Genomic DNA, 15,651 nt, shown 5'->3' on the forward strand with positions numbered 1-15,651 from the left:
TTTTTGCCAGAAAATATAAATGACCTCTAGTCCAGTTCTCTATAGGGTCACTGTTTGCATGTGGAGCATATGAGCCTGGTCCTCCACTGTCTCCATTCTTATTAGCAGTCTGGTTTTCTAGCCTCCTTCCACAATGTCCCATCAAGGTCTCTAGGACTAGGGCTTTTCTATGCTGAAGTTCCATACTTTTACATAGCCCTCTTCCAGTTCAGTTTCAAAGACTTAAAATGACTTTGTCAAGTTTAGTCCAGACAACAACCCCACTTCTCTGATACCAGTTTTCTGTATTAATTTTGTGCTAGTGTGACCACAGTGCCTGATAGAAGTAACTTAAAGAAACATTTGTTTTGGCTCATGGCTTCAGAGGTTTTAGTTCTTCATGTCTAGTGGTAGAAACAAACCAAAAAGCAGAGATTCTGACCCACATGAGGAACAAGATGTAACCTTTAAATGCCCACACCTCTAGTGACTGACTTCAACCAGTGAGTTTCTACTGTGTAAGGATTCCACCAGTTTCCCAAAACAGTGCTTCTAGATGGGGAATAAACATTTAAATTATAATCCTGTGGAGATTTCAGATTTAAATTTGAATGAAGCAAGAGCTTCCTTTCATTTTCTTATCAGTGGTCTTAAAAATTATAATATTGGTAATGGGAAATAGTCTGAAATGTACCTAGTTCAAACACTATGATTTTAGGCTAAGCAGTGATTCTCAACCTTCCTAATGCTGTGACCCCCAACCACAAAAATTGTTTTAGTGGCTACTTCATAACTGTAATTTCGCTATTGTTAGGAACTATAATGTAAATATCTGAAATACAGAATATCTGATGTGTGTCCACCCTCCCTCCAAAGGGTTGAGACCCACAGGTTGAGAAGCACTGATTTAGAAAATTTGCTTTTTTTATGGCCAAAGTAGATTTAGATTGATTTCTTATAGAATTGTTTTTATGACTGTCTTGGTGATCTCACCATTATAATAGCATGGCCTTTATTACTTGGTGTAGCTTTGAAAACATAAAAGATTAGAAGTTTAAGAAAGAATATTTTGTAAGTTTGCAAGAACTGGTAGAACAGAATGACAGAAGTCACCTTGCTCTCAGTTTTCCTTTATCAAATGTTTTGTTCTCACCAGCTGTCTGGCTGCCTTGTTACTGGGCACTCTAAGAAGTTGGGTTTGTTTGTTGTTTTGTCTTTGAGACAGGGTTTCTTTATGTAGCCCTGGCTGGCCTCAATCCCTCAAAAGATCTGCCTACTTTTGCCTCCTAAGCCTAAAAATTATTTTTGCTCTGAACTTTTTTCACCTTACATTCCCTACTATAACTAATACTTTGCTTACATTTTTTTTAAGAGCTCTATTCTGGTCTTTCAGGGATAATAAATAAGCCCTTTTGTATTTTTTTAATGCACTGCCAACTTCAGTTTATTTCAGTAAGCATTTCTCGACATTAATCCCTTCTTTGTCCATAGTTATAATTTTTAATTGGGATTTCTGGGACTTTAATAGGTTTTAGAGCACCTGGGAGTACATACATACTAATTTGTGAATCAAACTATAAAGATACGTAGATAACCTGTTAGGATTAAGTGTGAGGGTAGGAGACATGAGCAAGGCAGGCACCCTAGAAAGAGGAGGAGAAAAAGCTTGTTCATTGACACCGACTGAAAATGTTAGGCACATTTTCAACATCATTTCTCTTAACAGAGGCGGGCATAGAACAAAATGTGTTTAATTACCTTAAGGCAGAGTCAGCTCCAAAAACCAGAGTTGTGAACTTGGTAAGTTCTTGTCATTGATCTGCAGACTAAGATTGCTGTATGCTTAACCTGTTTTGCAGTGTGTAAGTACGCTTGCCATAAGAAGTGCTGTCTGAAAACCACAGCCAAGTGTTCTAAGAAGGTAAGGCATTACTGCCACTTAGTACATAGTGTATCTCGGGTCTTTTTTTCTTTTCTTTTTTTTCGTCATGTGGAAAATAGTTGGGGCTTCTTTAGCAGCTTTATAATACAGTGGTTTTCAAATTTTGTGACCTCAAATCACATTAAGAAGTATGTTTTATGTCACAATTCAATATACATGTGTGGTGATATATTTATATAGCTGAATTAACTTTGAAACCTTTCTCTTGACTTTATGTAAGCTGCTACATTCATTCACAAGTTACAGTTTGAAAAAACCCTGCTTCTACTGACTTAAATGTTCATAAGTTCTTCTGAGGAATTAACTTTACTGTTCATTATTAACATTTAACCATGAGCAGCAGCATATACAAGAGAGCTTGTATTTTTTGATACCTATTTGTATTTGTGTATGCAAGTCTAAGCGCTCCTGAACATGCATCTTCAAGGGAACAAACTAACAACCTTCTTGTTGTTCTTGGTTTTGGTTTTTTGAGACAGGGTCTTTCTATTATGTATCACTGGCTGTCTTCGAACTCACTATGTAGACCAGATTGACTTTGAATTCACAAAATTCACCTGCCTCTGCCTCTGCCTCTCTGCCTCTCTGCCTCTCTGCCATGCCAGGATTAAAGGCATGAGCATCATGCCAGGCTATGTTTTTTATTGGATTTTATTTATTTATTTATTTACATTTCAACTGTTATCCCCTTTCGGGGTATCCCATTCATAAATTCCCTAACCCATCTCCCTCCCCCCCTTCTTCTAGGAGAGGGTTCCCCCACCCATTCACCTACCCCTTTCCACCTCCCCATTCTGAAATTCCCCTACACTGGGGGGTTCACCCTTGGCAGGAACAAGGATTTCTCCTCCCATTGGTGCCCAAAAAGCCATCCTCTGCTACATATGCAGATGGAGCCATGGGTCAGTCCATGTATACTTTTTGGATGGTAGTTTAGTCCCTGGGAGCTCTGGGAGCTCTGGTTGGGTTGATATTGTTATTCTTATGGGGTTGCAAACCCCTTCAGCTCCTTCAGTCCTTTTTCTAACCATCCATGGGGACCCTGTTCTCAGTTCAATGGTTGGCTATGAGTGTCCACCTCTGTATTTGTCATGCTCTGACAAAGCCTCTCAGGAGACATCTATATCAGGCTCCTGTCAGCATCCACTTCTTGGCATCAGCAATATTGTCTGGGTTTGGTGTCTGTATGTATATGGGCTGGATCCCCACGTGGGGCAGTCTCTGCTCCAAATTTTGTCTCTGTATTTCCTCCAATGAATATTTTTGTTCCCCCTTCTAAGAAGGACTGAAGAATCTGCACTTTGGTCATCCTTCTTCTTGAGCTTCATGTGGTCTGTGGATTATATCTTGGGTAATCTGAGTTTTTAAGTTAATATCCACTTATCAGTGAGTCCATACCATGTGTGGGTTTTGGTTTTGTTTTGTTTTGTTTTTGTTTTTTTTTGTGATTGGGTTCCCTTGCCACACTCAGGATGATATTTTCTAGTTCCATCCATTTGGTAAAGGTCTTTTCCTAATCTGTTGATTGCCATTTTGTCTTAATGACAGTGTCCTTTGCCTTACAGAAGCTTTGTGGTTTTATGAAGTTCCATTTGTCAATTCTTGATCTTACAGCATTGGTGTTCTGTTCAGGAAAATTTCCCCAGTGCCCATCCATGTGTTCCAGATTCTTCTCCACTTTTTCTTCTATTAGTTTGAGTGTATCTGGTTTGATGTGGAAGTCCTTGATCCACTTGAACTTGAACTTTGTACAGGGCAGTAAGAATGGATTGACTTGCATTCTTCTACATGCTGACCTCCAGTTGAACCAGCACCATTTGTTGAAATGCTCTCTTTTTCCACTGGATGGTTTTAGCTCCTTTGTCAAAGGTCAAGTGAGCATAGATGTGTGAGTTCATTTCTGGTCTTCAATTCTATTCCATTGATCTACCTGTCTGTCTCTGTACCAATACAATACCATTTTTTAAATCACTATTGCTCTGTAATACAGCCTGAGGTCAGGGATGGTGATTCCCCCAGAAGTTCTTTTGTTGTTGAGTCGATATCCTGGGTTTTTTGTTATTCCAAATGAATTTGCAAATTTTTCTTTCTAACTCTATGAAGAATTGATTTGGAATTTTGATTTGGATTGCTTTGAATATCTTTAGATTGCTTTCGGTAAGATGGCTGTTTTTCTAATATTAATCCTGCCAATCCATGAGCATGGGAGATCTTTCCATCTACTGAGATCTTCAGTTTCTTTATTCAGAGACTTGAAGTTCTTGCCATACAAATCTGTCTGTCACTTGCTTGGTTAAAGTCACACCAAAGTGTTTTATATTCTTTTTGATTATTGTGAAGGGTATCATTTTCCTAATTTCTTTCTCAGCCTGCTTATCCTTTGAGTAGAGGAAGGCTACTATTTGTTTGAGTTAATTTTATACCCAGCCACTTTGCTGAAGGTGTTTATCAGGCTTAGTAGTTCTCCGGTGGAACTTTTGGGGTCACTTAAGTATACTAGCATTTCATCTGCAAATAGTGATATTTTGACTTCTTCCTTTCCAATCTGTATCCCTTTGCCCTCCTTTTGTTGTCTGATTGCTCTGGCTAGGACTTCGAGTACTATGTTGAATAAGTAGGGAGAGAGGGGGCAGCCTTTTCTAGTCCCTGATTTTAGTGTTTCAAGTTTCTGTCCATTTAGTTTGATGTTGGCTATTGGTTTGTTGTATATGCTTTTACTATGTTTAGGTATGGGCCTTGAATTCCTGATTTTTCCCAGACTTTTAACATGAAGCGGTATTGAAATGATCATGTGGGTTTTTCCCTCTTAAGTTTGTTTATATAGTGGATTATGTTGATGGATTTCCTTATGTTGAACTATCCCTGCATCCCTGGGATGAAGCCTACTTGATATTGATGGATGATCATTTTGATGTGTTCTTGGATTCGGTTTGGGAGAATTTTATTGAGCATTTTTGCATTATATTCATAAGGGAAATTGGTCTGAAGTTCTCTTTGTTGGGCCTTTGTGTGGTTTAGATATAAGTGTAATTGTGGCTTCATAGAAGAAATTGGGTAGTGTTCTGTTTCTATTTTGTGGAACAGTTTGGACACATTATTGGTATTAGGTCTTCTATGATGGTCTGAATGAATTCTGCACTAATCCCATCTAGTTCTGGCTTTTTTTTTGGGGGGGGGAGACTTTTAATAACTGCTTCTATTTCTTTAAGAGTTATATGACTATTTAGATACTATTTAGATGGTTTATCTGAACCTGATTTAACTTTGGTACCTGATGTCTGTGTAGAAAATTGTCCATTTCATCCACATTTTCCAGTTTTTTTTTTTTGATTTTAGTTTTTTGTTGTAGGTTCTTATGTTTTGGGTGGTTTTTTTTTTTTTTTATTTCCTCAGGTTCTGATATTATGTCTTCCTTTTCATTTCTGATTTTGTTAATTTGGATACTCTGTGTATCTTTTGGGTGTATTTGCTGCTTTTTGTTCTAGAGCTTTCAGTTGTGCTGTTAAGCTGCTAATGTATGCTCTCTCCAGTGTCTTTTTGGAGGCACTCAGAGGTATGAGTTTTCCTCTTAGCATTGCTTTCATTGTGTCCCATAAGTTTGGGTATGTTGTACCTTCATTTTCATTGAATTCTAGAAATTTTTTTTGACCAAGTTATCATTGAGTAGAGCATTGTTCAGCTTCCATGTGTATGTGGGCTTTCTGTTGTTTTTATTGTTACTGAAGACCAGCCGTAGTCTGTGGTGATCTGATAGGATGCAAGGGATTATTTCAATCTTCTCTATCTGTTGAGGTCTGTTTTGTGACAGATTATTGGTCAATTTTGGAGAAGGTACCATGAGGTGCTGAGAAGGAGGTATATTCTTTTGTTTTAGGATGAAATGTTCTATAGATATCTGTTAAATCCTTTTGGTTCATAAATTGTTAGTTTCTCAGTGTCTCTGTTTAGTGTCTGTTTCCATGATCTGTCCATTGATGAGAGTGGGGTGTTGAAGTCTCCTACTATTATTATGTGAGGTGCAGTGTGTGCTTTGAGCTTTAGTAAGGTTTCTTTTATGAATGTAGATCATCCCAAGAAGCAAGCTGGAGTAGACATTCTAATATCAAATAAAATCAACCTTTAACTAAAAGTTATCCAAAAAAAAAGACAAGGAAGGACATTTCATATACATCAAAGGAAAAATCCACCAGTATGAAAAGTCAGTCCTGAATAGCTATGCTCCAAATGCAAGGACACCTACATTTTTAAACAATTGTTAGTGACTGATAATAAGAAGGCCCAGCTAGGGGTTGGGGATTTAGCTCAGTGGTAGAGCGCTTGCTAGGCCCTGGGTTCGGTCCCCAGCTCGGGAAAAAAAGAAAAGAAAGCAAAAAAAAGAAAAGAAAGAAAGAAAAAAAAAAGGCCTAGCTCACCCTGGACAGGTGATGTCCTGAGTTTTGTTATAAAGCAGGTCAGTAAGCAGTGTCTCTCCATTACTTATGCCTCAGATCCTGCCTTGAATTCTTGACATAATTTCCTTTGATGACAGATTCTGATGTGGAAATTTAGACAAAATAAACCCTTTCCTCACTGGTTTCTTTGGTCATGGTGTTTTAACACAGCAATAGAAACCTAATGAAGAAAACAACCACCAAACAGTATTCTGTGTAGAGATATTACATACAAAAGTCAGAGAAGATGGTTGAAGCTTTAGCAATCTCGCAGGACTATAGAAGATGGGAGAGAGTTCCATACTGTCAAGATTTGGACCACGTGATTTGTTCATTAAAGGAATGAACCTACATTTAGAAATATTTTACTTCAGGACATATATATATATATATATATATATATATATATATATATATATATATATATTTTAACTTCCAAGCTATTTAACATAGATGGCTAAGAAGCTAATTAGAATAGAATTTTCCAGAGTCTCAGTGCTTAGGAGAGAAAAGTGAAAACATTTAAACTTTAGGATTAGTAATCAGAGAGAAATCAGTTTTCTAAACTCTCATTGAGAACCATCTCAAGAAATACACCCTATGAACGGGAGTGAATCATTGATAGACTGAGCTTAACAAATTTACCAATTAGCTTTGGGGTGGTCCTTAATTATATTATGGTGGTACTTCCTTATTCTGACCACCCACAAGAGAGGAGGAGGAAGCTCTCCAAAGAGAGAGAACATTACTCAGCACTATTATAATTTTGTCAAATATCATACCAGACACAGGAATTAGACTACTTAGTAGTCAATAAAATAAATTTCAACAGTTAAGAAGTATTAAGTACATAGCTTTAAACTTTAATGGTTATGTTTAAATACTAGATAAAAAGATGGAGTTCACCAATGAACTAAAATATATTAAGTATAGATTTTAACAGAATCAAGTGGAGATTCTGGAGAAAAGTGCAGTTGAAATTTGAAACTTGGTGTTGTTTAGCAGCCTATACAGAAGGAAAAGTTAGTGAACTTTTTAAAAAGCTTACACACACAAAAATATTCAGGCTGGGAGAATTGTAAAAAGAATGGAAAAACATTTTAAATATTTTTAACTAATGATAACACTGTGACACAGGGAAAATAGTGAAGAAATTTTATAACTTTAAATCTGTACATTAAAAGTATAGTTAGCCTATTAAAAAATGGTGTTCAGAGCTAAACAAAGAATTCATAGCTGAGGAATGCCAAATGGCTGAGAAACACCTAAAGAAATGTTCAACATCTTTAGTCATAAGGGAAATGCAAGTCAAAACAACCCTAAGATTCCACCTCACACCAGTCAGAATGGCTAAGATCAAAAACTCTGGCGACAGGAGATGCTGGCGAGGATGTGGAGAAAGAGGAACACTCCTCCATTGTTGGTGGGATTGCAGACTTGTACATCCATTCTGGAAATCAGCCTGGAGGTTCCTCAGAAAATTGGACATTGCACTACCTGAGGACCCAGCTATACCTCTCTTGGGCATATACCCAAAAGATGCCCCAACATTTAACAAAGACACATGCTCCACTATGTTCATAGCAGCCTTATTTATAATAGCCAGCAGCTGGAAAGAACCCAGATGCCCTTCAACAGAGGAATGGATACAGAAAATGTGGTACATCTACACAATGGAATACTGCTCAGCTATCAAAAACAATAACTTTATGAAATTCATAGGCAAATGGCTGGAACTGGAGAATATTATCCTGAGTGAGGTAACCCAATCACAGAAAAATACACATGGTATGCACTCATTGATAAGTGGCTATTAGCCCAAATGCTTGAATTACCCTAGATGCACAGAACACATCAAATTCAAGAAGGATGACCAAAATGCAGATGCTTCACTCCTTCTTTAAAAGGGGAACAAGAATACCCTTGGCAGGGAATAGGGAGGCAAAGTTTAGAACAGAGGCTGAAGGAACACCCATTCAGAGCCTGCCCCACATGTGGCCCATACATATTCAGCCACCAAACTAGATAAGATGGATGAAGCAAAGAAGTGCAGGCCGACAGGAACCAGATGTAGATCTCTCCTGAGAGACACAGCCAGAATACAGCAAATACATAGGCAATGCCAGCAGCACACCACTGAACTGAGAACGGGACCCCCGCTGAAGGAATCTTAGAAAGGACTGAAAGACTTGAAGGGGCTTGAGACCTCATATGAACAACAATGCCAACCAACCAGAGCTTCCAGGGACTAAGCCACTACCCAAAGACTACACATGGACTGACCCTGGGCTCCAACCTCATAGGTAGCAATGAATAACCTAGTAAGAGCACCAGTGGAGGGGAAGCCCTTGGTCCTGCCAAGACTGAACCCCCAGTGAATGTGATTGTTGGGGGGAGGGTGGTAATTGGGGGAGGATGGGGAGGGGATCACCCATAGAGAAGGGGAGGGAGAGGGGCTGAGGGGATGTTGGCCTGGGCACTGGGAAAGGGAGTAACAATTGAAATGTAAATAAGAAATACTCAAGTTAATAAAGATGAGAAAAAATATAGTTAGAAGTGACTAAACTTCCATCTCATGGAGGACAATCCAAAAGCTCAGCGAATTATACTCAAGAGGAGCAGAAGAAATAGTAATGAGAAATCAAAGCTGTCTATACAATATAAAAACCTACCAGACAAAGTTTTGATTTCTGGAAAAACTAAAGTAGATAAACTTTAGCAAAGTAATAAAGAAAAAATATTAAAAAGTTTTTTTTTTTTTTTTACTTTTACTCATTGTATGTGGGCACTGTGACCTATTTCACATGCTGTTACACACATGTGTAAGTCAAGAGAACAATTTGCATGTGTCAGTCCTAGTTCACCTCAGGTTCAATTTAGCAAGTGCCTTTCCCCTGTGCCCTCTTGCAAGCCCCAAGAATATGTAGAGTTTTGGGCATGTTTATTTCAGGTTTCCTGGGTTTAAACCTAGCTGCCCTTCAAGTTGTTATTTAGTAGCCTCAACTGTTTTCTAGTTTTTCTTTCAGTTTTCAGCTATTAACCTTTTGATGCTATAGGAAGAGCCTGAACATATATTATAAGATGATAAGTATATGTTTGATGCATGTATCATATCAGTAGCAAAACTATTTGTTGATGTGTATTTTTGCTTAAATCATTTCAGTAATCATTATTACAATTTTTCTTTATTATTTGCTCCATACCAGGTGGTACTATGCCATTTATCCTTAGAAACTAAGTAGAATATAATAGTTTATTGCAAGAATTTAGCCAAGTTGATGGAGTGAAAATACTAACATTTAATGTGCATCCTTTAAATATTCTAAATATTCTGCCTTAGATCTAGTAGTGGTATTAGGGATGTTATTTGATACTGATTTAACATCTTCAAATTAAATTTGGAATGAATTCTCTGAGAATTAACTGCTGACATGCAAAATGTATAGATGGGTGATAACAGAAAACTGACTCTTGTCATGGCTTTGGAAAATACTCCAATAGTGTCTCTTTGGCTGTCAGAGTAACGTCCAAGTGTACTTCATAGCCTTTGCCTAGCTTTTTGGTCATTCTTAGTTTAGCCATACCAAATGAGAGTCTCATGTATCTCAGACTGCCCTGGAACTCTGCATAGCCCTGGATGAATTGGAACTTTGGATTCTCCTGCTTCTTCCTCTCAAGTGCTGGGGATCAAATTAGGACCGCAAGCAAGCTAGGCCAGTGCTTTGCCAATTGAGCTACTGTCAAGGCCAGACTTAACTGTCTATTTCCTGTTTCTATAATTACCCAGTAATTACCCAGTTTACTTACTTCCACGTGCTAATGTAGTACCTTAGCATTAGTTTTAGGGGGCATGCTCTCTCTTACTTTTGTTTTCCTGGTATCTAGATCATAATGACAAATGTATCAATTAAGACAAGAAATCACAATCAATGCAAGGCCTTAAGTATCAGTCTTACCAATGCATTACTTCACTTGTCTATAGTAGCTAGCCACTAAAAATGTCTGCGGATAAAGGAGGCTATCATGTATAGGATATGTTAGAGGAGAAGGAAACTCATGCTGGGAGAACTAGTCTTGATACTGTTAGAGTAGTTCAAATGAGCAGTAACATAAGTTGAAAGCGGGTGATGAGACACAACTGAGACGTGAGTGTACAGAGAGTAGGCTGAGTGACTAAAAGCTTGCCGATGGTTGGAATGAAGTGAAGGTGATTAATAGGTTGAAGGAGGCAGATAAAAGAAAAGGAAAGAAAGATTTCTGCGTTGATTTTTAGCTCATCAATTTGTACTTTTTAAACCGCAATTCCATTTTCTGCCAACCCCTAGGGTTATCTGCTATATAAAACTAGGAAAATAAAATTGGTTAAGCATGCTCTATAGTGTTTGAATGCATTTAGAAACAAAATTTACCTTTCATTTAGTATGATCCAGAGCTGTCATCTCGGCAATTTGGGGTTGAGCTGTCCCGTCTGACTAGTGAAGACCGAGCTGTTCCTTTAGTGGTAGAGAAGCTCATAAACTACATTGAAATGCATGGACTTTATACCGAGGGTATTTACCGAAAGTCTGGTTCAACTAATAAAATCAAGGAGCTTCGACAAGGTCTAGATACAGGTAAGAAAGTAATGTAGGTAAATCAAGATGTCATACTTTTATTTTAAAAGTTATTTCAGTTTTATTATATACTGCTTCTCTAAATGTAGGGCCAGAACTTTTTGGGGGCGCTTCTTTGCTATTTTTGAGTCTTTGTTCATCAGACATGTACTAACAGTATCAGTTATAGCAAGTATTGTAAGGTACTTGAAAAAGATCTTAATCTATTTATCAGACTAATTAGATTCTGATATCCTTCACTTATGAGAAGGAAAATGTAGACTCAGGGAAATTAACAGAATGTTGATCTAAGGCAACAAAGATTTTCAGAGTTTTAAGACTCAGAGACATTATTTATCTGCACTTACAGATAAGGAATCAGGCTGACAGAAGAGTTCATCTAACTATTCATCACCAACCAGTGACCATGTTGGAATTTAGTCCTGTGTTCTCTGAATCCATAATTTACAGTACTGCCTGTTAGTCCTCACTGTTCTGACCACAGACAGGATTCTTTGCAGTAGATTTTCCTGCCTGCCTATGTACATTAAGGACTTAGTTATTTAAACCAATAGTGAGTTGAGTACTTAATGAGTGTAAAGCTTAGTCCCAGAGTACATACAAGGGTTTGCCTTTGGTTTCATTAAAGAAATGTGTTCTTTATCATTGTTAGAAAAAAAATAGTTTTTTTAAAAAACAAAACTTAGATACAAAAGTTGTCTTTGTGTGACTAAGAACTCCAGTGGTTTTTCTCACTATCAGTGAGAAATAAATTATTATGAAAATAACAGAAAATGCCTGCTAAAACTTGATAAATTCTGACCGAAAGAACTTTGTGTACACTATTTGGGGCATTTGTCAGGTTTGGCTCACTCTTGAACTATGCAACTGCAAAACAAGATGAAGATGTTTCCATCACATTTTCCTGCCTTCTCATTTCTAACTCAGCCTTGCGTTTAGTCCCCTTGGACTTCTGAAGCATTGATACTCAAGAGTATGGTACATAGACCAATCTATAAGACAGGGACAAAATCAGAAGCCAGCAGACTCCTCTGCAGCAGGTTGATTCTTCCTTCATGAAAACACGATCTTTTTTATTTGTATTCACAAGATATTTAGAAAACACAGACACCAACACTATTCTTTCATGGTTTGAAGTAGCAATTCCAAGCATGGAAGGAAATTGTAGAACATATACATTAGTTTAATTACGAAACATGAAGGCTTCTTTTAGTAGGTTTACTTTGTGAAGTATACAGTTTAAATATTTTGCATGTTTGCTTTGTTACTAACTCTTGTCTCTAAATAGATGCTGAAAGTGTAAACCTAGATGACTATAACATACATGTCATTGCAAGTGTATTCAAACAATGGCTTCGTGATTTGCCCAATCCACTCATGACTTTTGAACTCTATGAGGAATTCCTTCGAGCTATGGGTAAGCACAAGCTTCTTGGGTTTAAAAGAAAGGCCTATACTTGATAAAGCAATGCCATGTGTTGCAGTCATTATTAAGGCTTCCTGTGATAGATTAGCTTTTGTGGGTCCTAAATTAAGCTTGGGACAGTCAATACAAACTGCCAGTGCATTTTTACCTATTCACATGTTGAATTTTAATAGACTCTTTTAAAAGTTTCTGAATAAGCCACTTTTTGTTGCTTCTCACAAGTAACTGGAAGATGTAGTTATCAAAACAGTAAAATATCAAGTAGGAGATTTTAGGGTGAGTTAAAACATTCATTCAGTTGTAAATCCTAGCAAGAACTGTGTCTGAAGCTAACTGTCCTGTCTGTTTTATACTAGATGGCCTCTATGCTTTAGCTGTATAGTATATTGGTAAAAGTTTACCTATAGGTATTAAGGACCTAAGGATTTATAATTATATAGAACGGTTGGTTCATTTTAGTGAGAAACTAGTTTGTCACACAATGGCTAAAATACTAAAATACCTATGTCCTTGTTATCATCAAAGGCTGTTGGGGAACAAACTCAACTTTGGGGAATTCAAATACAGGGAGCCACATAAGCTTAGAACCATGGTTGTGTCTCCCCAAGCTGGAGCCATCATTCTCTGCTATAGAGTTTCCATCCAGCAAGAAGATGCGACATGTAACAGGGTTATTCAATATAACTTGCTATTTTTATCATTTGTCTTAGGCCTTCAGGAAAGAAAGGAGACAATCCGTGGTGTGTACTCTGTAATTGATCAGCTCTCCCGAACTCATCTCAATACACTGGAACGCCTTATCTTTCATCTAGTTAGGTAACTTATTCAAGACAGGTTCTCACTATGTATCTCTGACTGTCTTAGAACTCACTGTCTAGACAGGCTGGACTTGAACTCACAGCTAACTTCCTGCCTCTACTCAAGTATTGGAATTAAAGGCATGTACCAATATGCCTGGTCTTTTGGAGGGGTGTGGTCAGGATTCCATTTAAATGAAGAGCTTGAATATATGTCATTGCCTTGCCTAGGAATATAGTTTAACACTAGAGTGCTTACCTAGCATGCACAAAGCCCTTGGTTTGGTCTTTACCAATGTTTAAACACCACCACCTCTCACCTTTGGGCAGTGAATAGGGTTGGATCCCTTCAGGCAGAAATCTGCTAAACTGAATCACTGTTAGAGTAATGCATATGGCAGCTCACACCTCATGGTGGCTCCAAGTAGCAGCCAGTTTGACATTGAACTAGAAGAATTTTTTCTCTGGACAAAAACTACTTTGTGGGAGCTGGGTTCAGATTGTACTCAGGAGTTGACTAACTAGAGGCTTCAGGAATGGATATCTTTCCCTGTGTAAATATTTGAAGTGGTTGGGAATACAACCCTCTTTCTGGTCAGATGTGGTGTTTGGAAATGCATTAAAATATCTACTCTAGGGGTTAGAGAAATGGTTCAGAGGTTAATAGCATTGACTGGTCTTCCAGAGAACATGGATTCATTTCCAGGTACCCACACAGCAGCTCACAGCTGTCTATAACTCAAGTTCCAGGAGATTGGACAGTGTCACACAGGCAGACAGACATACAGGCAAAACACCAATACACATAAATCATTTTTTAAAAGAAAAAAACCCACACAACTCTGCATCTGCAGACACATTATGATGTTAAGCAGCAGGTTACAGAATTTTCTTAATATGCTATATGTTGAGCTGTGATGGCTCAGACTGTTTCAAGGAGTAGTAAAAGTCCATTTTCCAGGTAAAGGGGTAGCTCTGAGGAAGTCTACAGTGTTTTCTTTTCCTTAAGCTTAGGTGGTTGTCTGTGCAGTACTGTGGGGTTGATGGCATATTGTCCTCTCTTCCATACCTCTCCACTATTATGTTATTTTATCTTCTTTTCATTTGTGTTGGTTTTGTTTTATTCCTTAGGATTGCTCTACAGGAAGACACTAATAGAATGTCTGCTAATGCTTTGGCCATCGTGTTTGCACCTTGCATTCTCCGTTGCCCTGACACTACTGACCCACTACAAAGTGTTCAAGATATCAGTAAGACTACCACGTAAGGCCAGCCACATTCACCTCTATAGGACCTTAGTTGGTATAATCCATTTTATCCAAATATCAAACACAGTAAATGATTTCATAAGTTCCAGTGCATTTAAGCAGATTCTTGGTTATTCTAAGGCTTGTTTCAATTTAGGACTGCTTATAGTTTTTAAATGAATTTCTGTTTCGTCAAGTTATGTCTCTCTCTATCTGTGTCTATCCATCCATCTGTCCGTCCATCTGTCTGTCTCTTCCTATGAAGCTTATAGTCTAATCATGACCTTATCACTCAATCCCTTTGGTTGTACTAGTTCAGTGTTTCTATATTTCACCCTCATCTTTTTTCTTTAAAACTTTAGTCTTTTTTTTTTTTTTAAGATTTATTTATTTTATGTATGTGAGTATGTGTTGCTGTGTTCAGACACACCAGAAGAGGGCATCAGATCCCATTACAGATGGTTGTGAGCCACCATGTGGTTGCTGGGAATTGAACTCAGGACCTCTGGAAGAACAGTCAGTGCTCTTAATCACTGAGCCATCTCTCCAGCCCCTCATCTTTTTTCTTTAGCTTCTGTTTGTTCTCAATTTGATGGCAGCACAGGAACTTTTGGAAAATGTAAGGGCTTTTGTCCTATCCCCAGATTCATTAATTGATTTATTAATTGATGTGGTATTATAGCCTGAATGTTAGGATTTGTAACTATTTTTAGTTGGTTTCTAAAATGGTTGTCAACCACCATTCTGAATTTTCTCTGAGCTCATCCAAAAACTATCTAGGACATTTAGTACAAAGTAGTCTAGAGATAACACTTCATTTGATTTACTTCTGCTTGTAACCGCTTTTTCTTTCGTCCTGTTTCAGATGTGTGGAGCTGATAGTTGTAGAACAAATGAATAAATACAAGGCTCGTCTCAAAGACATCAGTAGCCTGGAATTTGCTGAAAATAAAGCAAAGACCAGACTCTCACTGATTCGTAGATCAATGGTAAGATGCAAAACATGGAGCACAGGGAAAAGGGGAGAGGGAGGCTTCTTGTGACTTCTGTTTTAAGTATGTGTTTGTGACATATGTGGATAATGCACAAAAGCAACTTCTCAGAAGGAACACAGGTGCTATGAATATCTGATGATCTTTAAATTATTTCAGCTATGTGTACAAAGTATGTGTAATATGCAGAATTTTAAAATATTTTGAGTAAAAAGTTGGTGGTTT

At 37.7% G+C, this 15,651-nt stretch overlaps 1 protein-coding gene and 1 long non-coding RNA gene across 5 annotated transcripts in view; one reads left to right on the forward strand and one right to left on the reverse strand.

The window, feature by feature from the left end:
• Positions 1-15,651, forward strand: part of Myo9a (myosin IXA) — a 191,584-nt gene that overhangs the window by 158,939 nt on the left and 16,994 nt on the right. For all 4 annotated transcript variants that reach the window (XM_032909329.1, XM_032909330.1, XM_032909331.1 and 1 more), the window contains 6 exons: positions 1,839-1,900; positions 10,772-10,964; positions 12,253-12,381; positions 13,101-13,206; positions 14,319-14,450; positions 15,300-15,423. In XM_032909329.1, the coding sequence (XP_032765220.1) occupies positions 1,839-1,900; positions 10,772-10,964; positions 12,253-12,381; positions 13,101-13,206; positions 14,319-14,450; positions 15,300-15,423 (746 nt within the window). The remainder of the gene's footprint in view (positions 1-1,838; positions 1,901-10,771; positions 10,965-12,252; positions 12,382-13,100; positions 13,207-14,318; positions 14,451-15,299; positions 15,424-15,651) is intronic.
• LOC116906591 overlaps positions 1-15,651 on the reverse strand; it is a 109,482-nt gene that overhangs the window by 67,084 nt on the left and 26,747 nt on the right. The window lies entirely within an intron of this gene.

The sequence above is a fragment of the Rattus rattus genome, chromosome 8 (genome assembly GCF_011064425.1).
Source record: "Rattus rattus isolate New Zealand chromosome 8, Rrattus_CSIRO_v1, whole genome shotgun sequence".
NCBI classification, from domain to species: domain Eukaryota; kingdom Metazoa; phylum Chordata; class Mammalia; order Rodentia; family Muridae; genus Rattus; species Rattus rattus.